This window comes from Tachypleus tridentatus, chromosome 13, assembly GCF_004210375.1.
Source record: "Tachypleus tridentatus isolate NWPU-2018 chromosome 13, ASM421037v1, whole genome shotgun sequence".
NCBI lineage: Eukaryota > Metazoa > Arthropoda > Merostomata > Xiphosura > Limulidae > Tachypleus > Tachypleus tridentatus.
The window spans coordinates 25,602,296-25,626,392 of record NC_134837.1 but is presented as its reverse complement, the minus strand read 5'-3'; the positions used below and the strand labels follow the sequence as shown (position 1 = coordinate 25,626,392).

Sequence of the window (24,097 nt, the reverse complement as noted above, 5' to 3'; positions counted from 1 at the left end):
AATATGTAGACGTTTATCAATTAATGTTTAAATCTCAAGTAACAATAACAAACATTTGTTCGATTTTTTTTAATCATTTGCAACCTCCATTTAATAGGATATTTTATAAATTGTCCATGAAAATTGTTTACGAACTGGTCGTAGGAAGAGATTCTAACCTCTTGTCAGTTTTTCGAGATTCGATTAACCTCTCACGATAGAATAACTTGGTTTTCAGTCTTAGATACGAGGTATTTGTTTAAGTGATATTCTAATTACCCCTCTAAGAACTAAAATGAAAAGCATTTTTATAGATGTCTATACAAACCAGATCAAAGAATAATGTTCTTAACCATAAACGATTAGGTTAACATAAATACGTCTAAACAAGATTAACGAGGCTTAAGTTGTATATCCAGTGAACGTTGCGTTATTTCTTTTACTCTGATATTGTAGCAACACTAATACAATTTCTGTTTCCGGTATCAACTAGATTTACATTCTGCTACGCCTTACTAACACTTAAAACTAGAGGGAACCCTCAGTAGCTGCCGCACTTGAAATTCTTTCAGTCAGGATTCATGGGTTCGATTCCCTCCGTGGACTCAGCAGATAGACCAATGTGGCTTTGCTATAAGAAACTTATGCGTAGTCAGGATTATAATAAATTAACCTATGACACCTCCCCTCCCCTTTTTTTTTTTATTTACTAAATTTTTTGTTTGCCAGCAATACTAAGCACTGCGCATGCGTATTCATTTTTATTATTCATCAAGATCTCTACCACCTTACACTTATATTGAAATTATTGTAGGCAGGATTATGGTAAATTAATGCACGAGACCTTTGGCATTATCAATTCGGCGAAAGGGTTTGACCTCCAACTTCAAAATTGCAATTAGATTTCAAATCGGTCAAGAGATAACGGAACTAAAATTTGTATTTTAAAAAACTGCCATTCTATTAGCCATTATGCCGCGGCTAAAAAGAATAAAAGTAATTTTCATTTGAAGACAAAAATGAATAAATAAAAACTAAAGCTCTTATTTATATCCATGTTTTACAAGCACAAAACACACAATACCTTATGAACCAATACAAGTATATAACATGAAGTTACAGGTTATGAAAGATCTCACTTGAAATATGGGAAAATATAGAACCCGTGTATCTGTCACGTTTTTTTTTTTTGTTGTCATAAGTTTTCTAACATGTTTGAGATTTTGATCCGAAATTTAAATTCTTTATTACTAAATATCAATACATTTCAGCTCCAAGATTATCAGCTAATACTGCTACTAAAGCAGCGACAAGTAAATTGGTTGTTTTTTAAGCATATCAGCGATAAGTAAGGTTCAACAAATGTAAGGCTATAGTTACCACTATACAACACGGGACATTTTTGAAACTACCAGATTAAGCAACGCCATGTGCTATTTTTGTGCATACACAATCATATCATACATGTGACGTAAACTTAACTATTTTCATAGTACTTGTATGCCAGAAATGTTAAACGTTGCTTCAGACGATTCTTCGAATCCCTTATATTGGCGAGGCCGCTTTTATGAGAGAAAGCTAACGAGGAAACGAAATTATGTTGCTAACATTTTGTCACAGATAAATACCTAACGTTGAAATATAAAAATAAGATTTATAAACTGTACTGTTTTCCAAGATATTTTTATCTCGATCATCCAGAATGTATGTTATTGTACGAATTTTCCAACAAGAATTTAAGTAGATTTTTAAAATTATATTCCGTAAGAAATGACCCCTTACTCCACTTCTTGCCTCTATTGGAGGCCCGGCATGGCCAAGCGTGTTAAGGCGTGCGACTCGTAATCTGAGGGTCGCGAGTTCGCATCCCCATCGCGCCACACATGCTCGCCCTTTCAGCCGTGGGGGCGTTATAATGTACGGTCAATCCCACTATTCGTTGGTAAAAGAGTAGCCCAAGAGTTGGCGGTGGGTGGTGATGACTAGCTGCCTCCCCTCTAGTGTTACACTGCTAAATTAGGGACGGCTAGCACAGATAGCCCTCGAGTAGCTTTGTGCAAAATTCAAAAAGCAATAGCTTCTGTTGATTAGAAAATTTTAATACATACATGGTATAGAATCAAAGTCAAGTTCTTGATTCGTACTCAGATGTCCAAAATTAGATTTTACTGAATCAATTATAGCAAACACCAGGGTAATCAAACAATTATACTTGTGTAGTTTTCTGATATAAAATTTTGTGTGATGTTACCTTCAAAATGTCATTCCTTCTAGAAGTGCTTCACTAATACAATACTTTGAGAACTCAAACACAAAGGTAATGTCCATATTTGTATGTCAACATTAACTTTGGCCAATTCATATTTAGGTGTCCTTTTTTAAATGAACCAGCCTTAAATTGATTTGCTTTCCAAGTTTCAAACGATCGAGTTTTTCAAAAGAAGATACTTTGGTCTAGTTAATTATAATTCGGAACATTGGTATACGGACATAATTCACGATCAACTGAAGAACAAAATGAGCTATTACAACTTTGCATCTTTGCTAAAAGTGAAATATTATAACTGGTTTGGTTGAAGCATTTTAATCTCGCAAAAATAATAACAAATCAATTTATAAGATTCATTTTATTGAAAGGAAAATAACAATTGATTGTTCTTATTAAAACTGAACTTTAACTACTGCTAACATCTTCTGACAGAGAAGTCAATCTGCTAGTGAACCTAAAAGTAAAGGCTCTGGAGAGTTTGTTATTTTTTTAAGATAGTATTTGAAATTGAGGATTGCTGCAAGTAAAATCCAATAGTTTTTCTAAATCTGTTTTTATAGTTCCAGTGTATGGAGTAATGTCTCAAACCACTGTTCTGGCAAACGAGGAAAACAGTCAATGATTAATAGGAAATGAGATTCTTTTTATTTCAGTATTAGATATTGAACGTTTGAAAGTCCACAATCGAACTATAAATGCTATGAAAGAGCAAAGTGCACGTTTACATCAGCTTTCCACAAGAGTGTGTATTTTCTTATAGCAAAGCCACATCGGGCTATCTGCTGAGCCCACCGAGGAGAATCGAACTCCTGATTTTAGCGTTGTAAATTCGAAGACATACCGCTGTACTAGCGGTGGGCTTTCCACAAGAACATTGAAAAATTAAAACTATTGATTCAATGTAAGTACTTGAATAATTATTAATATTCAAAGAGCCATCTATACATAAGATATTGAAACACGTATCGAACATTGCATTTCAATAAAAAAAAATTAAATCACGAACTTTATTAAAGTTACGGTCCTGCTGAATGTCTGAAATAGAAAACGAATTAAACTTGTTTATTGACTGGACCTTAGTTTACTGTAGATATTCCCAAACATGACAAAATAATGATTCCTTGCTACTTTGGGTTTCTCAGCTGCAGTTTACAAACAGTGCTATCGAGTTACGGAAACATGCAACAGACAAATTATGGACTATTTGAGATGTAAACCTAAAGTATAAATTGGTATATTTTCAAATCCAATTTTATCTTTCCAGTCATGGAAAATGTTAAGGTACTACAATTGTACTTCGTAGCTTAACTTAGAAATCAGAATATGGTTTATTATGGGGGGTTTACTTCTCCGTCAACTGCAGATATTGTTTTGATAAGAGTGATTGGTTCCGCTAATAACGTCTCTCTTACTCTGGTAAATTTACCAAAGTTGAATTTTTTATCGTAATTTTACAGTATTACGTTCCCGTTTTTTTAAATACCAATATGCTGCAAATGAGGTTTGCTTCTGTCAAATCGTCTTAGAAAATTCAATATGCAGTAATTCTCCTGTGATGAGAACCGGACGTGGCTCATTGGTAAAGATGATGAGAACCGGACGTGGTAAAGAATAGCAGCATTGTTTGTAGACTACAAGAGTGTAGGATCATGGTTCGTGTAGGGTTAAAATCCCACCGTTCAGTCAGAAGACAACGAGAGTTGGCGGCGAGTGCTGTTAACTAGATTCCTTCCTTCGAATTTATAATTTCAAAATTACGGAAACTTATGAGCAGATAGCTATTTGAATAATTTTTTACAATATTTTTAAATAATGAAACTAACGAGTTAATGACTGGTTCATTACTTTTCACTTTGTAATAGCATAATAGAAACTAAATATCCGACGTTTAAAAACCGTACGTTGTATTTGTGGTTTGTTAATTAACCACTAATTATGGGTAACGTAAAAGTAACGATCCAGAACAGGGGTGTGCAACAGGCGGCCCGCGGGCCACAACCCGGCCCGCCAAGCCATTTAGTGTGGCCCTGGTTGTTGTAATCTAACCATGTGGCCTGATCTGTAATCCAACGCAAATGGAATATTTTTAAAAGCATCGATCCTACGGGATTCCCAGGCTTCGACTCGACAAACTTCTAAAATTATCTTTGCTAGAGAGGAGCAGGCCGAATTCGATTGGTCGGCCTCCTTAGGGCATGAATAGGTGACGTGCATTAGCACTATTGTCTACGACTCAACGTCATGTCCTGAACCTCGCCTTCGCCCGCTAGCGACAATTTTCCCTAACCTCTGCTGTCCGTCATTCATTATTGGTGAAAATTTTATTACCTTTTACAGTTACTACAAGAGATTGAAGGTAAATTGATTATTATTTAGCATATTGTTGTGACTTTACTGAATTTATTAAAATTTTTGCTTTCAGATGCATCTGATTCTATGTACAGTGTGACCTCGTTATTCGCGGGGTTACGTTCTTTACCCTCCCGCGAATAGCGAAAACCGCGAATATTGGATGCAGTTTTAAAACGTATATGTATGCGATTATATACTATATGAAATGCTTCCCAAACACTAATGATACTTATACTCATTGATGCAGTAATAATGTAGCAATATTGCATACTGTTATGTATTTCACTAAATTGTACCGTGCGTTACCGGGCTGTGCTTTGCCGTTTGCGTTGTTGGGGAAGCTGAGGCAGTCAGCCAATAGCAGTCCAATCTTGTTTGGTGAAGACGACAATTGATAAAACGGCTTGATTGAGTAAATACAACAGAAATCTCCTCGAAAAGCCCTTTCAGTCTCTGTGACCTACAAAACGCAGTTCGCGCATAACCCGCGAATATGCGGGGCCGCGAATGGCGAACCGCGAATAGGCGAGGTCACACTGTATTTTGCTATTCTCAATTAATTTAAGTACCGGAAGGCTATGATCGGATGCCAATTTAGAAACATGTGTTTCTGTCCATAAGAGGTTCCATGTGTAAATAAATTCTATGTTTTTTTTTACTTTGCTATTTTCGTGAGAATAATTTTTGTTTTGATTTCAGGGCTAGTAAAATGTCAGCAGTTAAGAAACGAAAAATTGATGATGAGGGAAGGTTATTCAACAGTGAATGGTGCACAAAATATCTTGTTATCCCACATAATCAAGGTGTTGTCTGCCTCGTCTGTCAAACTACAATTGCAGTCATGAAAGAGTACAATATTAAGCGACATTACGCAACTAAGCACTCCTCCCAGTTTGATGAAATTGTTGGTCAGGCACGAAAGGACAAAATTGAACATTTAAAAACATCCATTGAAAAGCAACAAGGTGTTTTTACCACTTTCAAGAAAAATTCAGAACTGGTGACAAAACTGAGTTTTAAGCTTTGTGAATGTATGGCAGAAAAGGGAAAGCCTTTCAGTGATGGAGAATTTATTAAAAATTGTTTAACAATATTCACAGAATATGCATGTCCAGAGAAAAAATATTTGGTGGAATATAGCCTTTCCCGCTTTACTGTCTCACGCAGGACAAAAGATCTTTCAGAGGACATCAAAGAAACTTTGAAAGAGAGATTGAATTCGTGTGAAGCTTTCAGTCTGGCTTTGGATGAAAGCACTGATATCAATGACACATCCCAACTTGTCATTTTCATCAGAGCTGTTACTGCAGGCTTTGATGTTTTCGAAGAGTTTTTAGATATGGCAAGCCTTTCCTCCACAACCACAGGACAGGATATTTGTGAACAAGTGCTTAAGGTTGTAGAAAAGTTTGAACTAAATCCTTATAAATTATGTGGTGTTATAACAGATGGTGCTCCTTCCATGACAGGTAGGACAAATGGATTCACCAAGAAATTTCTAACTGCAATTGGAGCACAAGACGTAGTTGTAAGCCATTGCATTATTCACCAAGAGAGCTTGTGCACCAAAGTTCTGGATTTTGCAGAAGCCATGAAAAATGTCGTCCAATGCGTAAATTATATTCGAACACGAGGATTAAATCATCGACAATTTAAAACTTTTTTAGATGAGCTGGACAGTGAGTATTCAGATGTTTTGTACTTCTCTGCTGTACGTTGGCTTAGTAGAGCTGCTACTTTGAAGAGATTCTGGAATCTGCGAGAGGAGATTAAGTTCTTCATGGAGAGCAAACGTCAGAATGTGGACTTCTTGAGCAATGAGAACTGGCTGAATGACTTAGCATTCCTCACAGACATTACACAGCATCTGTCTGATTTAAACTTAAAACTACAAGGGAAAAGTCAACTTGTGAATAAGTTGTTTGAGCATATTTGTGCTTTTGAGAAGAAATTGGAACTTTTCCAGGTTCAGTTGAGAAGAGCCATATTGACCCATTTTACATGTCTTGCAACCAGGAAACTGGAATTTCCTAATCTGGATTGCACCAAATATGGAACCAGTGTACAAAAGCTGCGTGATGAGTTTGCAAACAGATTTCCAGATTTCAGACAAACTGAAATTAGATTGAAATTGTTCGCTCAACCTTTGATTTGGCAGTGGAAGACAGTCCTGATGATTGCCAAATGGAACTCATTGAACTGCAGGCTGACATGGACACTAAAAGGAAATTCTCTGAAAACAGTTTGCTAGACTTTTACAAACTCTGTGTACGTGAAAAGTTTCCCAATTTGTCCCGTCATGCACAAAGAATTGCCTCCCTTTTGGTAGCACCTACTGCTGTGAGCAATTTTTCTCCAAAATGAAGCTCATCAAAACCAAATGTAGAAGTCAGCTGACTGATGAACATTTGACCAGTCAGTTAAGAGTGGCAACCACTTCTGTCAAAGCTGATATTGACAAGCTCTGCAAGGACTCTAAATTTCAAGTGTCGCACTAAAATGATCACTCATGCAAAAATATAAAATATTATTGCTTGCATTTTGAGAATTTTTTTTAATTTATTGTGCATGTACACGAATAAGCTTGTTTTTTAAGTGGGGCCGCTTGATTGATGAAGTTGGTTATATGGCCCACCGACGAAAAATGTTGCACACCCCTGATCCAGAACATGCAGGTAACAGTGTGACAACATTAAATCCACACTAACCTCTTTTCTTATTGAAGAACGATTTTATTTAACCGATGGCTATTATTATTATGGTTAGAGATTCAACTAAAAGATTTTTAATATCTTTATATGCCAGTTGAAGCAACATACGTCTCAAATGGTTATGGCTTAATGAAATAAAGGCCGCAGTGACGTTCAAAATGCTTTACATGCGAGACTTGTCACAGTTCAAAGGCCGTTTTGCACATCCAGTCACGGTATCTAAAGATACCACAAAATATCATTACAAGCTAGATATTCAATTCACGTGAGCTGTGTTGTAAAAATATTAAATTATGGAACTCTTAGGGCCATGATCTCTAATCACTAGGTCACACCCAGCCCACACACATTTGTTTTAGATAATCTAACAATTAAGACCTGCCCTCCACTAGTACAGCGGTATGTCTCCGGATTTATAACGCTAAAATCAGGGGTTCGATTCCCCTCGGTGGGCTCAGCAGATAGCCCGATGTGGCTTTGCTATAAGAAATAAAACACACACAATTAAGACCATGTATGAAAGAGAACCTTGCCTAATAATGGTTTGTAAAGCTGCAAGTTTATTGAAATACTGCCACATAATCAAGTTGTTTCAGTTTTCTACTCGGTGGCTCCAATTTAAACTCCAGCTCTTATATTCAACATATTTTCTATTCGGGGCTCGATTCCGATGGTGGCCACAAGACAGCATTTTGTGAAACTACTTTTAATAAAGAAAGAATCGGCCGTCAGTGATATAACATGGACAAGCGATTAACGCGATAGACTGCGAATCTGAGTCACTTAGGTTCGCGTTGCATTGATACAAAATCGCTTTTTACACTTTAGAACAGTGAATCCATTACAAGTAGCATTTAATCCCTCAGTGTTCTAAGGAATTAGCCAAAGTATTAGAGGTGGGTGCTATTGAGTAGCTTCCTTTTCTCTAATATATTATTTTAATTTGTTACATCAACTGTATGGGCAGAAAATACAAGTCTTTAAAATAAAACGCGGTTTTAAAGAATAAATTAAGTTTCGTTAATTTATGGAATATGTCTAGTTTTAGAGAATGTTTAATTAAAATATTTTCAGTTCTCTTCAAAATAATACAAATGTTGCTACACATAAATAACTAATACACGTCTGACAAAACAGTAAAACCTGACCAATAAATCGAACAGAAAATACAACTTAAATGGTAAGGGAAGCGGAGATGGTTTGAACAATTTTCACTTAGGATTTTTATAATAAAGTCATTAAAGTATAAAAATTTAAATCTAGTTTATTGAATGCATCTTTTAGCTAATACTAAATATTTTTAAAACGATAATTCATAACTCGTGAAAGGATTTAAATGTAAGGTGAAGATTTTTTAATCAGCCTCAACTTTCACAATTTCAAATCAACAATTTTGAAAAAGCATAAGAAATATAGTCAGAACTACAAAAATAAAAGGTCATTTAGTGAGATTAACACTTAAGTAGTTTCTTTTATGTTTATTATTATTATTATATTTGGTTTTACATGTTCATGGGTAAACAACTTACAATCTTTAAAATTTACTCAACTAAAATATAAAAACATCGTTATTCGAGCGCAGAATCGGACTTCTTGCGCAGATTAAAACGGTCACTTCGTGGAACATGTATTTTTGTAGCAGCTACTTTCGCCGGTGTTCAAACTTTAAGAAAACCCTTACAAATTTTTAAAGCACTCTATCTCACACCTACTCCCTTTTTAAGAGGTACTCATTTTAAATTATTCTTCTGTAAGCTATTACAATGTCATTCACAAGCACGTGCTGCTTTATGCAGTTCCGGCAAACAAAATACAGTTGCAGGGGAGAGCATGATTTGTTGAAACTATAAATTGGGTTTTGATACCAATGATGGATAGAGTGCAAATAGTTCATTGCGTAGTTTTGTGCTAAACAACTAATAAATCTGTCACTTTGCTAATGGAGGATAAAATTGTAGTAAAATTACGAAAATAATATACATTTTTATATTCGAGAACAACAGAAAATACGAAAAGCACAATTAATAAATAAAAATTATTATGAATTTTTATTTATACAACTATTGGATATTGGTTACAAATAATTATAACATCAGCTCAGCGTTATTATACAAAACATGAAAGTACAACTCGCACTCTTCGACTTCATCTCAATTTTGATTATCAATTGGAAAAACTGTTACAACACTTAAAGTCCATACAAATAACGTACAATTATATATTTATATACCTAAGGTCTTACGAATAAACTGTTAACAAAATAGTACGGAAAAAATACATCTACAATTGTTCAAGAATACTAGTATACACAAATCAAATGATCATTCTTATATTAGCATCCGATTGTTAACTTTCAAACAAATATTCATAAAGGAATACTTACGATTAATATGAAAGTTCCTAGAAATTCTGAGAGAAACTCACGAGCGGCTTGATTTTTTAACTTGAGTCGATTTAACCAATTAAATGGAACTTTAGCCATAATAAAAAAAAATGGACTGCACTAAAGAAACAGTAATCTAAATACTTCTACCAAAACCAGGTTCATGTCCTCGTGCCTACATGACACACTCTTTTATAGTTTAATTGAAACGCCTGGTCAAGCTAATTGTTACTGAAGCGCCATCTTTTAGGCCTATTGAACAACAGATTCGTTTACTTAGATGTTTTGGACTTGAAATATGCATTAGTTTCAGCAGCTTGCAATGCTTACGTTTGTGTGTGTGTGTGTGTTAAAACAAAGGATGAATATAAATGAAATTCTTTGTTTAAATTATTGTACATTAAAAGTACTTGTTGTACGGTAAATAAATGTCACCAAGGCACACTAAGAACCATGTGTTTTTTTTTCAAGATCAGTGTGTGTATGTTGTTTTTTTTCTTATAGTAAAGCTACATGGATACATGGAGCTACTGCTGAGTCCACCGAGAGGAATCGAACTCCTGATTTTAGCATTGTAAATTCGTAGATTTACCGCGGTACCAGCGGTGGGCTCCAAGATCAGTCAAAAATGGTATGGTCTTGGAGCTAACTGCAAAAGATATACTGGGCTGCGGTCTGAAGAACAGTTGAAACAATGAGTGAAGAAAAGCAGGTTTCACGTGACAGATCCATCATTTACACAACAACAAGTTCTGTTATTAGCTATGGGGTTTCTTCTAATAATGTTAACAGTCATAACACGGTCAATCTATGGCAGATTTGGAAACTCTACAAGTGTGGTGGTCATATCTCGTCTAATGATACATCTTATACAAGCTTCACGAACTCGAATAAATCTCAGATTTTTCATGTTCGATCCCTACTAATGAGGTGCTTCTGATTAAGTAAAATATCTTGTGTTAAATTTCTCATCTCGCATTGTTGAAGGAGAGAGGAAAAACAAAACAGTACTAGTTTAAATAAAATATATTTATATACGAATTATAATATTGTTTTGATCTATCGTGTACCTTGTTCAGAATTTCCTGATTAAATCTTATAATTTTTAATGTGCCTCTGGTGAACCTTATTCCTCTGAGATGAGTGGTTTGTTAGATATGGACATTAAAATATTAAGTTATCATTACATTGATTATCTTTGTGTAGGCCAGGTGTTTAGGGCGCTTGACTCAGAATATGAAGGTCGTGGTTTTGAATCCACGTCCCACCTACATGCTCGCCCTTTCATCCGTGAGGGCGTTATAATGTGACGATTAATTCCACTATTCGTTGGTAAAATAGTATCCCCAGAAGTTGGTGATGAATAGGTACCTTCTCTGTAAGCCTTTCACTGTTAAATTAGGGATGGCTAGCACAGATAGTCCAAGTGTAACTTTGCGCGAAGTTCATCATAAACGAAACCAATCTGTTTATGTATTAATCCGCACAAATAGAGGTCTTCATTCTACTGTTAGGTTTAGGTGATCAACATAAACTCATCCTTTATTCAACTTGGTTTCTTTATCTCACGTTAGTCTCTTGGAAAATATAGTTTTTTATAAATAAACAAATTAAAAATATAAGGATTTTTCAAAGTTACGGTTCACATAAACAAATGTTTAAAATTTCAACGTTATAAAATATCTTCTGAAGATTTATATATAGTGTTGTTGTTAAAATAAGTAACCCTAAAACTCATAATACGGAGTTATACTACCCGTGGTGGACACAGCACAGGTCGTCCGCTGTTTAACTTTCTGCTTAAAAGCAAACAAACAAACGTAAATAAAACACAAAAGAATCTGAAATGACATCACAAGGAAATAACAAACAATTTTCAATAGTGTGAAACCGCATACAGGCAATGATCAGAGGAAGAAAATTAGAAAATATTCAATTATATAATTGCAGCTACTTTCTACAGTGACAAAAGTAAACTTACGTAGGTTTTATTTAATGAAATTACAGGAATATTAGTCTAATAATGATGTTTTTGTGAGTTCTCAGTAACTAAATGATGAACACATATAAAAACAAACATTTAAATTAACATAAAAATGTTGATACATTAAAACGTTAAGTTTGTTTTAAAGACGTTGTATTTGAATAAAATGTTATACACTAACTCTATAAAGCTTTAACCGTATATTCTCTTTCAATCTAACAATATTCTTAAATCCAACATAAAACTCTTAATTTATGCACCCCCAAACCACACAAACCTGATTTTCTACTAATTACAATCTCGGTAAATATATAGCGTGGGTATTTTCTAAATATGTAATATCAACTGGCTCCTTTTGCAAAGACTCTTTTAACTTTAAATCTGTTCTTAATCAACTGAATCTTAAAACCTTAATGGCTAGTTTTGATGTAATCTCCCTCTTCACAGAAGTCCCAACAACTGAAGCCTGCAAGATAGCTTTAGAGCTTTATATCTAAGACCCCAATCCACTGATACACATTCCCAGCAACCCTTATAGAATTCACTGTCAGCAAAAGTAACTTTATGTTCAATGACCAAAGCTACCTACAAATAAATGGCCTAAGTATGGGGAATTACGTGTCACCAGTTCTAGACAATATTTTTATGACACGGATTGAATCTCAAGCGATCAATTAAGCCTTATACCCACCACTATACTGGTACAAATATGTTGATGATACAGTTGCTGGATTCACATCTATAGAACACACACTGAGTTTTTCAATCAAGTTAACTCGATACATCCCAACATTAAGTTCACTTGTGAACAGAGAAAAATACTAACCAAATAGCATTTCTTAATTTCTAAGTCATAAGAACTGATACACAATTCAAAATATAAATCCACAGAAAAATCACCCTTACTGGATTATACATTCCCTGGGACTCAGCACACGAAACAAAACAAAAACTCAACATATTAAGAAACCAAATAAACACAGCCACAAAACTATGCTCACCAGATAAAATTAACGATGAAATCAACAAAATAAAACAACACTTCATCAACATCAACAAATTTCTTCAAAAAACAGTGGAAAAAATTATACACACACACCTAGACCAACAATAATAAATCTCAAGTTACAACAAACTAGAAAACCTTACATTGCTGCATGTGTTCCCGGCACTAGCGAAAAAGCAACCAACATTTGGAAAAAACTTATAATAAAACATAACATTCCAGTAAACACCAAATTTATTCAAAAATCAGGTACAAAACTAAAGTCCATACTATGTAAAATTTACACTGACACACACAACACTAACATAATTTATAAAATATAATGCAACAACTACCACAACTTCTATACTGGAGAAACAAGCAGAAAAATGGAAACTGGATTCAAAGAAGAAAAAAAACACACCTTTACACGTTTTTGAATACTGCAACTCAAATAAACACAACATAACCACAGCAAACACCCAAGTATTAGGTAGGGAAACAAATACATACAAACGCAAAATCATAGAAGCCCCACTTATACAGCAACTAAAACCAATATTAAACCAATATAAAGGAACACCTTTATACCTGTACTAATTAATAACTTAACATCCACCTGCAACGCCCCCTACAATCCCGTACTCGTTTATACTCTCGTCCCAAAGACATATATCCGGCAACGGTCATATACTAACTCTCTTTTTCTTAACCTGAAGATGACCTAGGAAGGTCGAAACGTTGTTCTCTTCTTATATATAAAAGTGTTAAGTGTTAATATCCATACAAGCCGATATCTGAGATACGTTTTTATTTCAGGTGGGTTTCTCGTCATCAATAAATTATGGATAGCCCTCGTGAAGCTTTGTGCGAAATATTTAAAAACCAAAAAAAAAAACTTCCTTTCAATTACTTCACCTGTAACATAAAGAACAGCTTATTGTAGTTTTTTTATTAGTTTTTTATATGTACTAGGGATTTCTTTAGCTTCATATGAAGTGGATTATTTCTATGTCTTACGTTAGAAGTATGTTTAATAAATATTTTCGTGTTTCGTGTTCTTATTTTTTTAGTATCCCAGCAACTCCGTAGTTACTGATATGGTGTAAAAACAATTGTAAATTGGTAGAATCTTTTTTTTTTACTTCTTTATATTCCAAAAACTTAAGAAGGAACGTAAAGTAGAGTGCACAAAAATACGTCAACAACGCTACATCTGACACATCCCATACCGACGAGGCATTTTGCCCAGCAGAAGGGTCTATTAGACCATCTTGGATACAACAGATAAAGTAGAGGCTGATATGGTATACTATTTATATCAGAACATTGCATGAAAAATTATTATTATGTGAACCCGAGTAGGTTGATGAACTTTCCTTAAATTTTAGATGAGTGATTTAAAAATCAGATTTTGGGTAAAGATTAATTGAAGTGTACTGTCCAAATAGCCAATGTTATGAAATGCATTACTTGTTCATAGGCGATTAAAATCAGCATTACAAAACAATAATGAACTAAATAAAAACTCGAACAAGTTCCAGGCTTAAGAACTATTAAGGTTTTTAGTCTTGTCTAGATTCACTAATGACTAAATAAAAGGGCGGAGGCTGAAAGTTTGTAGAAATAGTAGATGATTCATTCCTACAATATGAATTTCCCGCTGGTAAGTCTTCGAATTTACAAATCAGGGTTTCTATCCCTCTCGGTGGACGTGGCTTTGCCATAAGAAAAATATACTCCAAAAATATCTTTTGGTTTTATATCTTATAATATTACAAGCAAAAGTGGAAGCTCCCAGAGACAGGAAGTGTTTAAAATAATATATTAATTTAAACGGCTTCATTGACTTTAAAAATAATGTCTTGCAATTTTTGTGGCACTTAGAGCAAAAGATCTGAGATACTTATACCGTCAGAACGTAAAGTAATTGGTGATCTTTTCAGTCATGCTAAGAACTGTTCAACAATAACATACAGTGAATCTATATCTATGGTTCAACAATAACATACAGTGAATCTATGTCTATGGTTCAACAATAACATACAGTGAATATATATTTAATTTTTAAGTTACGTCATATTTTGATATCTAAATGATGGTGTGATAAATTCCTAACAGTTTAGTGTATAATATTCTGTGTGATCAATTCCTAACAGTTTAGTGTATAATATTGTGTGTGATCAATTCATAACAGTTTAGTGTATAATATTGTGTGTGATCAATTCATAACAGTTTAGTGTATAATATTCTGTGTGATCAATTCATAACAGTTTAGTGTATAATATTCTGTGTGATCAATTCCTAACAGTTTAGTGTATAATATTCTGTGTGATCAATTCATAACAGTTTAGTGTATAATATTCGGTGTGATCAATTCATAACAGTTTAGTGTATAATATTCTGTGTGATCAATTCATAACAGTTTAGTGTATAATATTGTGTGTGATCAATTCATAACAGTTTAGTGTATAATATTCTGTGTGATCAATTCCTAACAGTTTAGTGTATAATATTCTGTGTGATCAATTCATAACAGTTTAGTGTATAATATTCTGTGTGATCAATTCATAACAGTTTAGTGTATAATATTCTGTGTGATCAATTCATAACAGTTTAGTGTATAATATTCTGTGTGATCAATTCATAACAGTTTAGTGTATAATATTCTGTGTGATCAATTCCTAACAGTTTAGTGTATAATATTCTGTGTGATCAATTCATAACAGTTTAGTGTATAATATTCGGTGTGATCAATTCATAACAGTTTAGTGTATAATATTCTGTGTGATCAATTCATAACAGTTTAGTGTATAATATTGTGTGTGATCAATTCATAACAGTTTAGTGTATAATATTCTGTGTGATCAATTCATAACAGTTTAGTGTATAATATTCTGTGTGATCAATTCCTAACAGTTTAGTGTATAATATTCTGTGTGATCAATTCATAACAGTTTAGTGTATAATATTCTGTGTGATCAATTCATAACAGTTTAGTGTATAATATTGTGTGTGATCAATTCCTAACAGTTTAGTGTATAATATTGTGTGTGATCAATTCATAACAGTTTAGTGTATAATATTGTGTGTGATCAATTCATAACAGTTCAGTGTATAATATTCTGTGTGATTAATTCATAACAGTTTAGTTATAATATTCTGTGTGATCAATTCATAACAGTTTAGTTATAATATTCTGTGTGATCAATTCATAACAGTTTAGTGTATAATATTGTGTGTGATCAATTCATAACAGTTCAGTGTATAATATTCTGTGTGATCAATTCCTAACAGTTTAGTGTATAATATTCTGTGTGATCAATTCATAACAGTTCAGTGTATAATATTGTGTGTGATCAATTCATAACAGTTTAGTGTATAATATTCTGTGTGATCAATTCATAACAGTTCAGTGTATAATATTCTGTGTGATCAATTCATAACAGTTCAGTGTATAATATTGTGTGTGATCAATTCATAACAGTTTAGTGTATAATATTCTGTGTGATCAATTCCTAACAGTTTAGTGTATAATATTCTGTGTGGTCAATTCATAACAGTTCAGTGTATAATATTCTGTGTGATCAATTCATAACAGTTCAGTGTATAATATTGTGTGTGATCAATTCATAACAGTTTAGTGTATAATATGCTGTGTGATCAATTCATAACAGTTCAGTGTATAATATTCTGTGTGATCAATTCATAACAGTTTAGTGTATAATATTCTGTGTGATCAATTCATAACAGTTTAGTGTATAATATTCTGTGTGATCAATTCCTAACAGTTCAGTGTATAATATTCTGTGTGATCAATTCATAACAGTTCAGTGTATAATATTGTGTGTGATCAATTCATAACAGTTCAGTGTATAATATTCTGTGTGATCAATTCATAACAGTTTAGTGTATAATATTCTGTGTGATCAATTCCTAACAGTTCAGTGTAGAATATTCTGTGTGATCAATTCATAACAGTTCAGTGTATAATATTCTGTGTGATCAATTCCGAACAGTTTAGTGTATAATATTCTGTGTGATCAATTCATAACAGTTCAGTGTATAATATTCTGTGTGATCAATTCATAACAGTTCAGTGTAGAATATTCTGAGTGATCAATTCCTAACAGTTCAGTGTATAATATTCTGCTTGAGAAATAAAATTTGACATCAACATTATTCGTGTCTGTACTTCCGTCATTTCAAAAGTGAATATTGAGCTTTGCCTGCGTGCACAGCTTTTCAGACGCGAGACAGACGAACGCTCGGACAGATATCGTGGTTTGTAATATAAATAACAAATAAAAGTGCAAAAGTTGGTAGTTTTCCACTATAGAATTTTAGGCTGTGTAGTTCTACTTTAAGGTTATATCTAAATATTAAGATTAGGTTCCTTCCCTTCTCACAACTGGCTGCAGACAGTGAAAGGCAGTTGGAGATGAAACATTGTGAGTTCAAGCACTCAACTCCGAATCCATCACTAATTTTTCTTAGTGGCTGGCGAGATTTAAATCAGTGTTTACATCTTATCTATTAGCTGGAATGTCCCTAGCGCGTTTGGGTACTGTGACCACATACATTGTACATTATGTATTATGATTTAAGTATAACAACAAAAAGTGGTAATAGAGGAATAATTTTGAATGTCCTCCAATAACACAGCGGTATGTCTGCAGACTTACAATGCTAAAATCTGGGTTTCGATACCAGTCCTGGATAGAGCACAGATAACCAATTATGTAGCTTTGTGCTTAACTTCAAACAATAATGCTAAACTCATTGTAAAGTTGTTTTTGTATACATATATATATTGTTAGCAGTAGTAGCATTTTTATATTACGTGACCTGGATTCACTGGTCATTCAGAAGACCTGGCAAACCAACACGTTTGTTTTTCTGTCCAGTTAGTTGTTAGTTATTATTATGACAAAACGATTTTTGTTTGTGCTACTGTACTCCCGCCATTATTTGTTGTTAAGCTGTGGCATAATATTTGATTATAATACTTTGATTTCATAAATCTGTGAGGTTTTTCCTACGTAATTTTGATTAAAGTTCTTACGTTATGATATCAGTTTTATGTATGTAGGAATACAAACTTCGGTTTTAGTTTCAGAACTACATCCAGGTAGTCTTAAGATCACGTGTTTATGGCTCTGAAGCTAGAGTGATACCAGAGATGGTCCAGAATCATGTTCACGTGAAAAAGTAAAATGGTGCATTTTTGTAACATTTCATATAGTTAACACCAGTGTAACTCCATATAACTCTGTCAGAAAATAAAGATTTCACTTTAGAAACCTGTTGATTATGTTTACCTAGGAAACCAAGACATTTCAGGGTGTTGCAATGATTTTTTAGGAATGTTCGCAATTAATTAAACCATCGTAACAATTTTATGTTTTGCGGTGCGATGATATGCGAAGGGTTTATTAACTTTCAATCCGAGAGTCTTTAGCCATTTCAGGGGAACTTAAAAGCTCTGAGTGTACCTTTAATAGCAAAAGCAGTGAGACAGCACACCTACAAATTCTTTGTATTTGGTAGTTGGAATTCTTTTAATAATCAGTAGACTGAACGTTGAGGTTTATAACAGCTTAGACTATCTTGCTAATACGTCGTACAGCTTACGCTACATGTCTGGTGGAATAGACCGCCACTCCTTTTTCTTTTCTTTTTTTTTTTAAGCAGCCGCAAATGTAGTGAGATTTTATGAGTCTGTATCTCAAAAGGTTTAACAAAAGATCACAGAACGTTTCAACTAAAATCATGTCATTGAAAGGAACATGACAGTCGATTATTTGTATTAATACTGGGAAAATTATGTAGAAAGGTATGCATAGATGGTCCTTCTTCATTGAACTCATCAATGTAGCATTGGCCAATATTTTACCAAACAACAAGCCAGACTTTGCTTTCCTTCCTATTAACATCTAAAACAGACTCACACAATAATACTAGTTTCACTGTATTTACATTTGATATACACAGTCCAATACAAAACCTCAATTAAACTTCCATAAAACCTAGCGCCATCTAAACAAATTAAATACTGATATGTGTGAGTCGTCTTCCACTTGATCAATTTCTATTGTTCTTCAACCCAAGTTCGACGTTTTAGACATCAATAAAACAGACATATTGCAATCATAACTGTGATAAGAGGCTTACAGGTTACATTAAAGTACTGGAAGATGGATTTAGTACTTCAGTGCCAGATATGTGGTTCCTTTAATGAAAGATCAACTTTAGGCTACACAAGGAGTGATATTCTAAACAAACTCGATAACTATTAGTTTCTATAGTAAGTTAAATACGATGGATTTATAAACTTAATAGTCTTGGTTACTCATATCACTAAAGCTGCATTCAATATCCAATCACGAGCTTCTTTCCTTCTTGCATCTTCACATCAATTAGTTGGCTGTGGCAGTAACTAATCTTAAGTTGCATTGAAGTGTGGGATTCATATGTAAATACAGTTACTAATCTTAAGTTGCAATGAACTATGGGATTCATATGTAAATTCAGTTACTAATCTTAAGTTGTAATGAACTATGAATTTGCTGTTTTCTTGTTTTGAAAGCTCACTAGAAGCACAATGAAAGATAAAATTATTACTGTGTATATATTTCCAAAACATCACCACAAGAAACGTTTAGTGAAAAAATGAAGAAAAAAAAGGGGAAGACATTTATCTATGGTGTATCTTACAAAGTTAGGTCTGTAAAAATATGTGTAACCGAACTTATCAGCTACTAATGAATTTTTGTTTAAAAAACTGTGAAAAATACATACTTAAAGAAATGTACGTATTCTCGTTGCAATTCGTCTGACTAATAAATATGTTTTACAGAATTACGTTTTGATAGATTTCGAATATTAACAGTAAATGTTTGCTTTTGATATCCGTCAAACACGTGATTAAAATTTGTGCTAAGTAAAGAGTGGATGGAATATATGTTTTCCGCACACAAAGTGTGAAATGTGAATTATTTTATCTCAAAACTGAAACTGATAATACAAAATCATTTATTAAAAAAAATGGCGTAACTGTCAAATTATTCATCACTTTACCATCGTTAAGAACCTTAACGAAAACAACTTATTTCTAGCATTTATTCATTTGAAATATAACTAACAAATTTTCTGGTTTAAAACAACGACAAACGAAGTTAACTTGAACATTTGTTTCCTCATCGTTGAACTAGCTGACGACGAACATAGTCGTTCGAAACTCAACACGTAAGAGAATTGTTCATGACCTAACACTTATATACCACACTTCTTGTTTCATGATACAAAATATTATAAAAAAATATAAACGTCTTTCAAACTTCACGAAAATATAAGAATTATTGAGACATAATAAATGCGAGAACAGAATGTGGAAGATGCATATAACACCACTTAATCTAAAATATTGAAATAAAGAGAGTTTGCACTTCTCAGTCTAAGATACTGAAAAAATAATATTATTTACACTATTCTAAGATATCGATACAATCACACTATACCTTTTATTTGTCACGTTATTATGTTGTTTTAAATGAATGATAAATCATAGGCATTGACTGTTACATCACAAACACGTGACATCATCTTTTTTAAGGTCAAGAATATTAAACTAGTGAAGGTGCTTCCATTAACATGAATTCAAACTTAGAACGTAGCTGGCAAACAGACGATGTGACTGCCTGTGTGGCACATTCTATGATTCAAATGGCACGAAAATATATAATCTCTAATGTTGCATACTATAATATGTATTACACACCATCAGATTCACTATAACTTTTATTAGGTGGGTGGATGTGAAATATTGTAACAGTTGCTCCAATACATACAGTAATAACATGTACTCACATCGACTTGAACATACCATATTCAATACATTGAAAACTTCAATAACTTTGTTCCTTAATACAAAAACAGAAGGAATGTCGGGTAAATTAGTCAATTACCGATTAACAGATTTCCCGCTCAACTAATTTGACTAGCGCCTAGACAAACTTTAATTAATAAACGTACTCAGTGTTTTGTGGCTTTAAAACTAAGACGCAAGACCATAATACATAGAAGTATATAATATACAAAATAAAGATAAATTCTAAACCTAAATACAATTATAACATTCACTTTAAGTGGATAAAACGGTAACTTTACAGGCGGAAGGAATAGACATTTTATTCAAATTTCTCACACTTTGATTCTGTAACTAAAAAAAAAAGTTTATACAAATAAAGTGATGTAAATATAGTTTGTGTTTCGGAGTGATATATCAAGCATAGTATGTAAGAACGCTTGTCTGGTTACCTCGAATCAGCAGCAAGGGAGGCATGTCTCTGGTCAGTAGTTCTAACCATGACATATAGAGGGGAGCTGGACACGAACACCTTCTTGGTATGGGCAATGTTCTAAAGATAAAAAGAGCTTGTTAGTTAAAATGCAATTCCATAAAACAACTGATAACTTTTCTGTAAAACCTTCTAAAAGTCTTTGTTTCTTTTTGAATTTCGCAAAAATCTACACGCTAGCCGTCCCTAATTTGTAAGTGCGATACTAGAGGGAGTGCAGCTAGTTATCATCACCCACCGCCAGTGCTTGGCCTATTCTTTTACCAACGAATACTGGGATTGACTGTCACATTATAATACCCCCACGGCTGAAAAGGCGAGCATGTTCAGTGTCATGGGAATTCGAACCCGCGACCCTCAGATTACAAATCGACCTCTCTAACAACCTGCTCATGCCGTGCCATTTTAAAAATGAAAATAATTTTAATCATAACAGAATACTCAGTATTGTAGCTTTTAAAGAATATGTTACACCAAAAAAAATATTATTTTGTCATGTTTAAAACAGGCCAGAATGTTTTCATTAAAGTTTTGAATCAAGTGGCATAAAGATATTTTTCTCAAAAACTTCGGGCCTGACATGACCTGGTGGTTTGGGTGCTTGAGTCTCAATTTACGGGTCGCGAATTCGAATACCCGAAATTCAACATGTTCGACATTTAAAACTTCAGGGTGTTGTTACGTGACGGTCAATCCTAGTTTTTGTTCGTAAAGTGGTGAGTGGTGTTGATTGGCTGCCTTCCTTCTTGCCTATCACCACTAAATTAGGGTCGGCTGATGCACACAACCCTCGTGCAGCTTCATCCAAAGTTCAAACCGAAACTTCACTACTTGACACAATAAATGAAATTATAGAAAATGAAAATTAAATTTACAGTAACCTTTTAGAAAATGTTAAGCTTACATCAGAATCAATAATTTTAATTATTTTGGGGAATAGAAAACCTTGAAACGTATTTTGTTTTGTAAGAAACACCTTTTAGAATTTTGGAAATCTTGATAGATTAATCTAACATAAAGGATCTTATGGTTTACACAGAGCCAAATATACAGAAGCTTGTGATAGGTTAATCTAACATAAAGGATCTTATGGTTTATACAGAGCCAAATATACAGACGCTTGTGATAAGTTAATCTAACATAGGGGATCTTATGGTTTACATAGAGCCAAATATACAGAAGCTTGTGATAGGTTAATCTAATATAGAGAATCTTATGGTTTACACGGAGCCAAACATACAGAAGCTTGTGATAGGTTAATCTAACATAGAGGATCTTATGGTTTACACAAAGCCAGACATAAGGAAGCTTGTGATAGATTAATCTAATAGTAATATAGAGGAGCTTATGGTTTACATAGAGCCAAACCTACAGAAGTTTGTGATAGATTAATTTAATACAGAGGATCTTATGGTTTGCACAGAGCCAAATATACAGACGCTTGTGATAAGTTAATCTAACATAGAGGATCTTATGGTTTACATAGAGCCAAATATACAGAAGCTTGTGATAGGTCAATCTAATATAGAGGATCTTATGGTTTACACAGAGCCAGACATAAGGAAGCTTGTGATAGATTAATCTAATATAGAGGATCTTATGGTTTACACAAAGCCAGACATAAGGAAGCTTGTGATAGATTAATCTAATAGTAATATAGAGGATCTTATGGTTTACATAGAGCTAAACCTGCAGAAGCTTGTGATAGATTAATTTAATACAGAGGATCTTATGGTTTACATAGAGCCAAATATACTAAATTTTGTGAAATTATATTAATTTTTTTTTTATTTTGGCAAAAACGTTCTTACAGGTTTGATTAATTGTTAGGTTTATGTATCGATGTTCCGATATTTCCACAAAGCTACACGAAAGTTATCTGTGCTAGTCGTCCCTAATTAAACAGTGATAGACTAGAGAAAGGCAGCCAGCTAGTTAACACTATCCACTGTAAACTCGTGTGTTATTGTTCTGCATTTGGATAGGTATTATCCATAATATATCGCTATTTTAAACACGTCCTAGTCACCTCGTAGTGAAAAAAGTGTAAGCACTTATCAACACACATGAATGTATCTAATAAATGGCTAAAATCGAGTTACGTCCAGTACGAAACGTACTTCAAAAAACGTATACCGTATTTACAGTGATATGGATGTATCTCACATTACCAGCAATATGAAATATTTGTGAGAAAATATCATGTGCTTTACCAAAATAATAATGAAAATACTTTATATTGTGTTTGTCTTAACAAGAAGAGGACAGTACTTCATGGGAATAACTAATATAAAACGTATTATTTAATTTGTTTGTTTTAGAGCAAAGATTCGGTAAGCTATCTGCAGTGGTTACCACAGGGAATCGAACTCCAAATTATAAAGCTGAAGTCTAGAAACTTACAGCCGACCCACTGTTATGTATAACCCCATACATAAAATTCCATAGGGATACAATGAAACGTTTATTGTTGTTGTTATTGTAAGTCGTTTGAGTTTAGACGATTGGTTTACCCTAAGTGTTATACTATTTAACTTAAAAGTCTGTAACGGCCCGATATAGCCAGGTGGGTTAAGGCGTTCTACTCGTAATCTGAGGGTCGCGGGTTTGAATACCCGTCGTACCAAACATGCTCGCCCTTTCAGCCGTGGGGGCATTATAATGTGACGGTAAATCCCACTATTCGTTGGTAAAAGAGTGGCCCAAGAGTTGGCGGTGGGTGCTGATGACTAGCTGCCTTCTCTCTAGTCTTACACTGCAAAATTAGGGACGGCTAGCGCAGATAACCCTTGTGTAGCTTTGCGCGAAATTAAAAACAAACAAACAGATGTGTAACTATATTTTTAAAAAACTTCTCTATATTTGGTCTGTATAAGTACTTTTATTTTAGGTTGCTTATCATTCTGGCTGTAGCTTTATCAATAAATTAAAACAACGTTGATAATACTTTCTGGTAACTTACAGGACAACCAATGACGCCTCCTTGGAATGTTTCACCAACAGTTCTCGTAATCTCATCTGTCTGTTGGACTGGAAAAGAATGAAAAGAATGTTGAAGATATCCGTCCACTACT

General features: G+C 33.7%; 2 protein-coding genes across 5 annotated transcripts in view; one reads left to right on the top strand and one right to left on the bottom strand.

Moving 5' to 3' along the window:
* LOC143237103 (uncharacterized) overlaps nucleotides 1-24,097 on the top strand; it is a 353,116-nt gene that overhangs the window by 194,053 nt on the left and 134,966 nt on the right. The window lies entirely within an intron of this gene.
* LOC143237102 (solute carrier family 12 member 2-like) overlaps nucleotides 19,690-24,097 on the bottom strand; it is a 57,939-nt gene continuing 53,531 nt past the window's right edge. The window contains exons 23-24 of the mRNA XM_076475968.1: nucleotides 23,986-24,053; nucleotides 19,690-21,083 (exon numbers count right to left, since the gene is read on the bottom strand). Of these exons, the coding sequence (XP_076332083.1) occupies nucleotides 20,948-21,083; nucleotides 23,986-24,053 (204 nt within the window). The 3' untranslated portion in view covers nucleotides 19,690-20,947. The remainder of the gene's footprint in view (nucleotides 21,084-23,985; nucleotides 24,054-24,097) is intronic.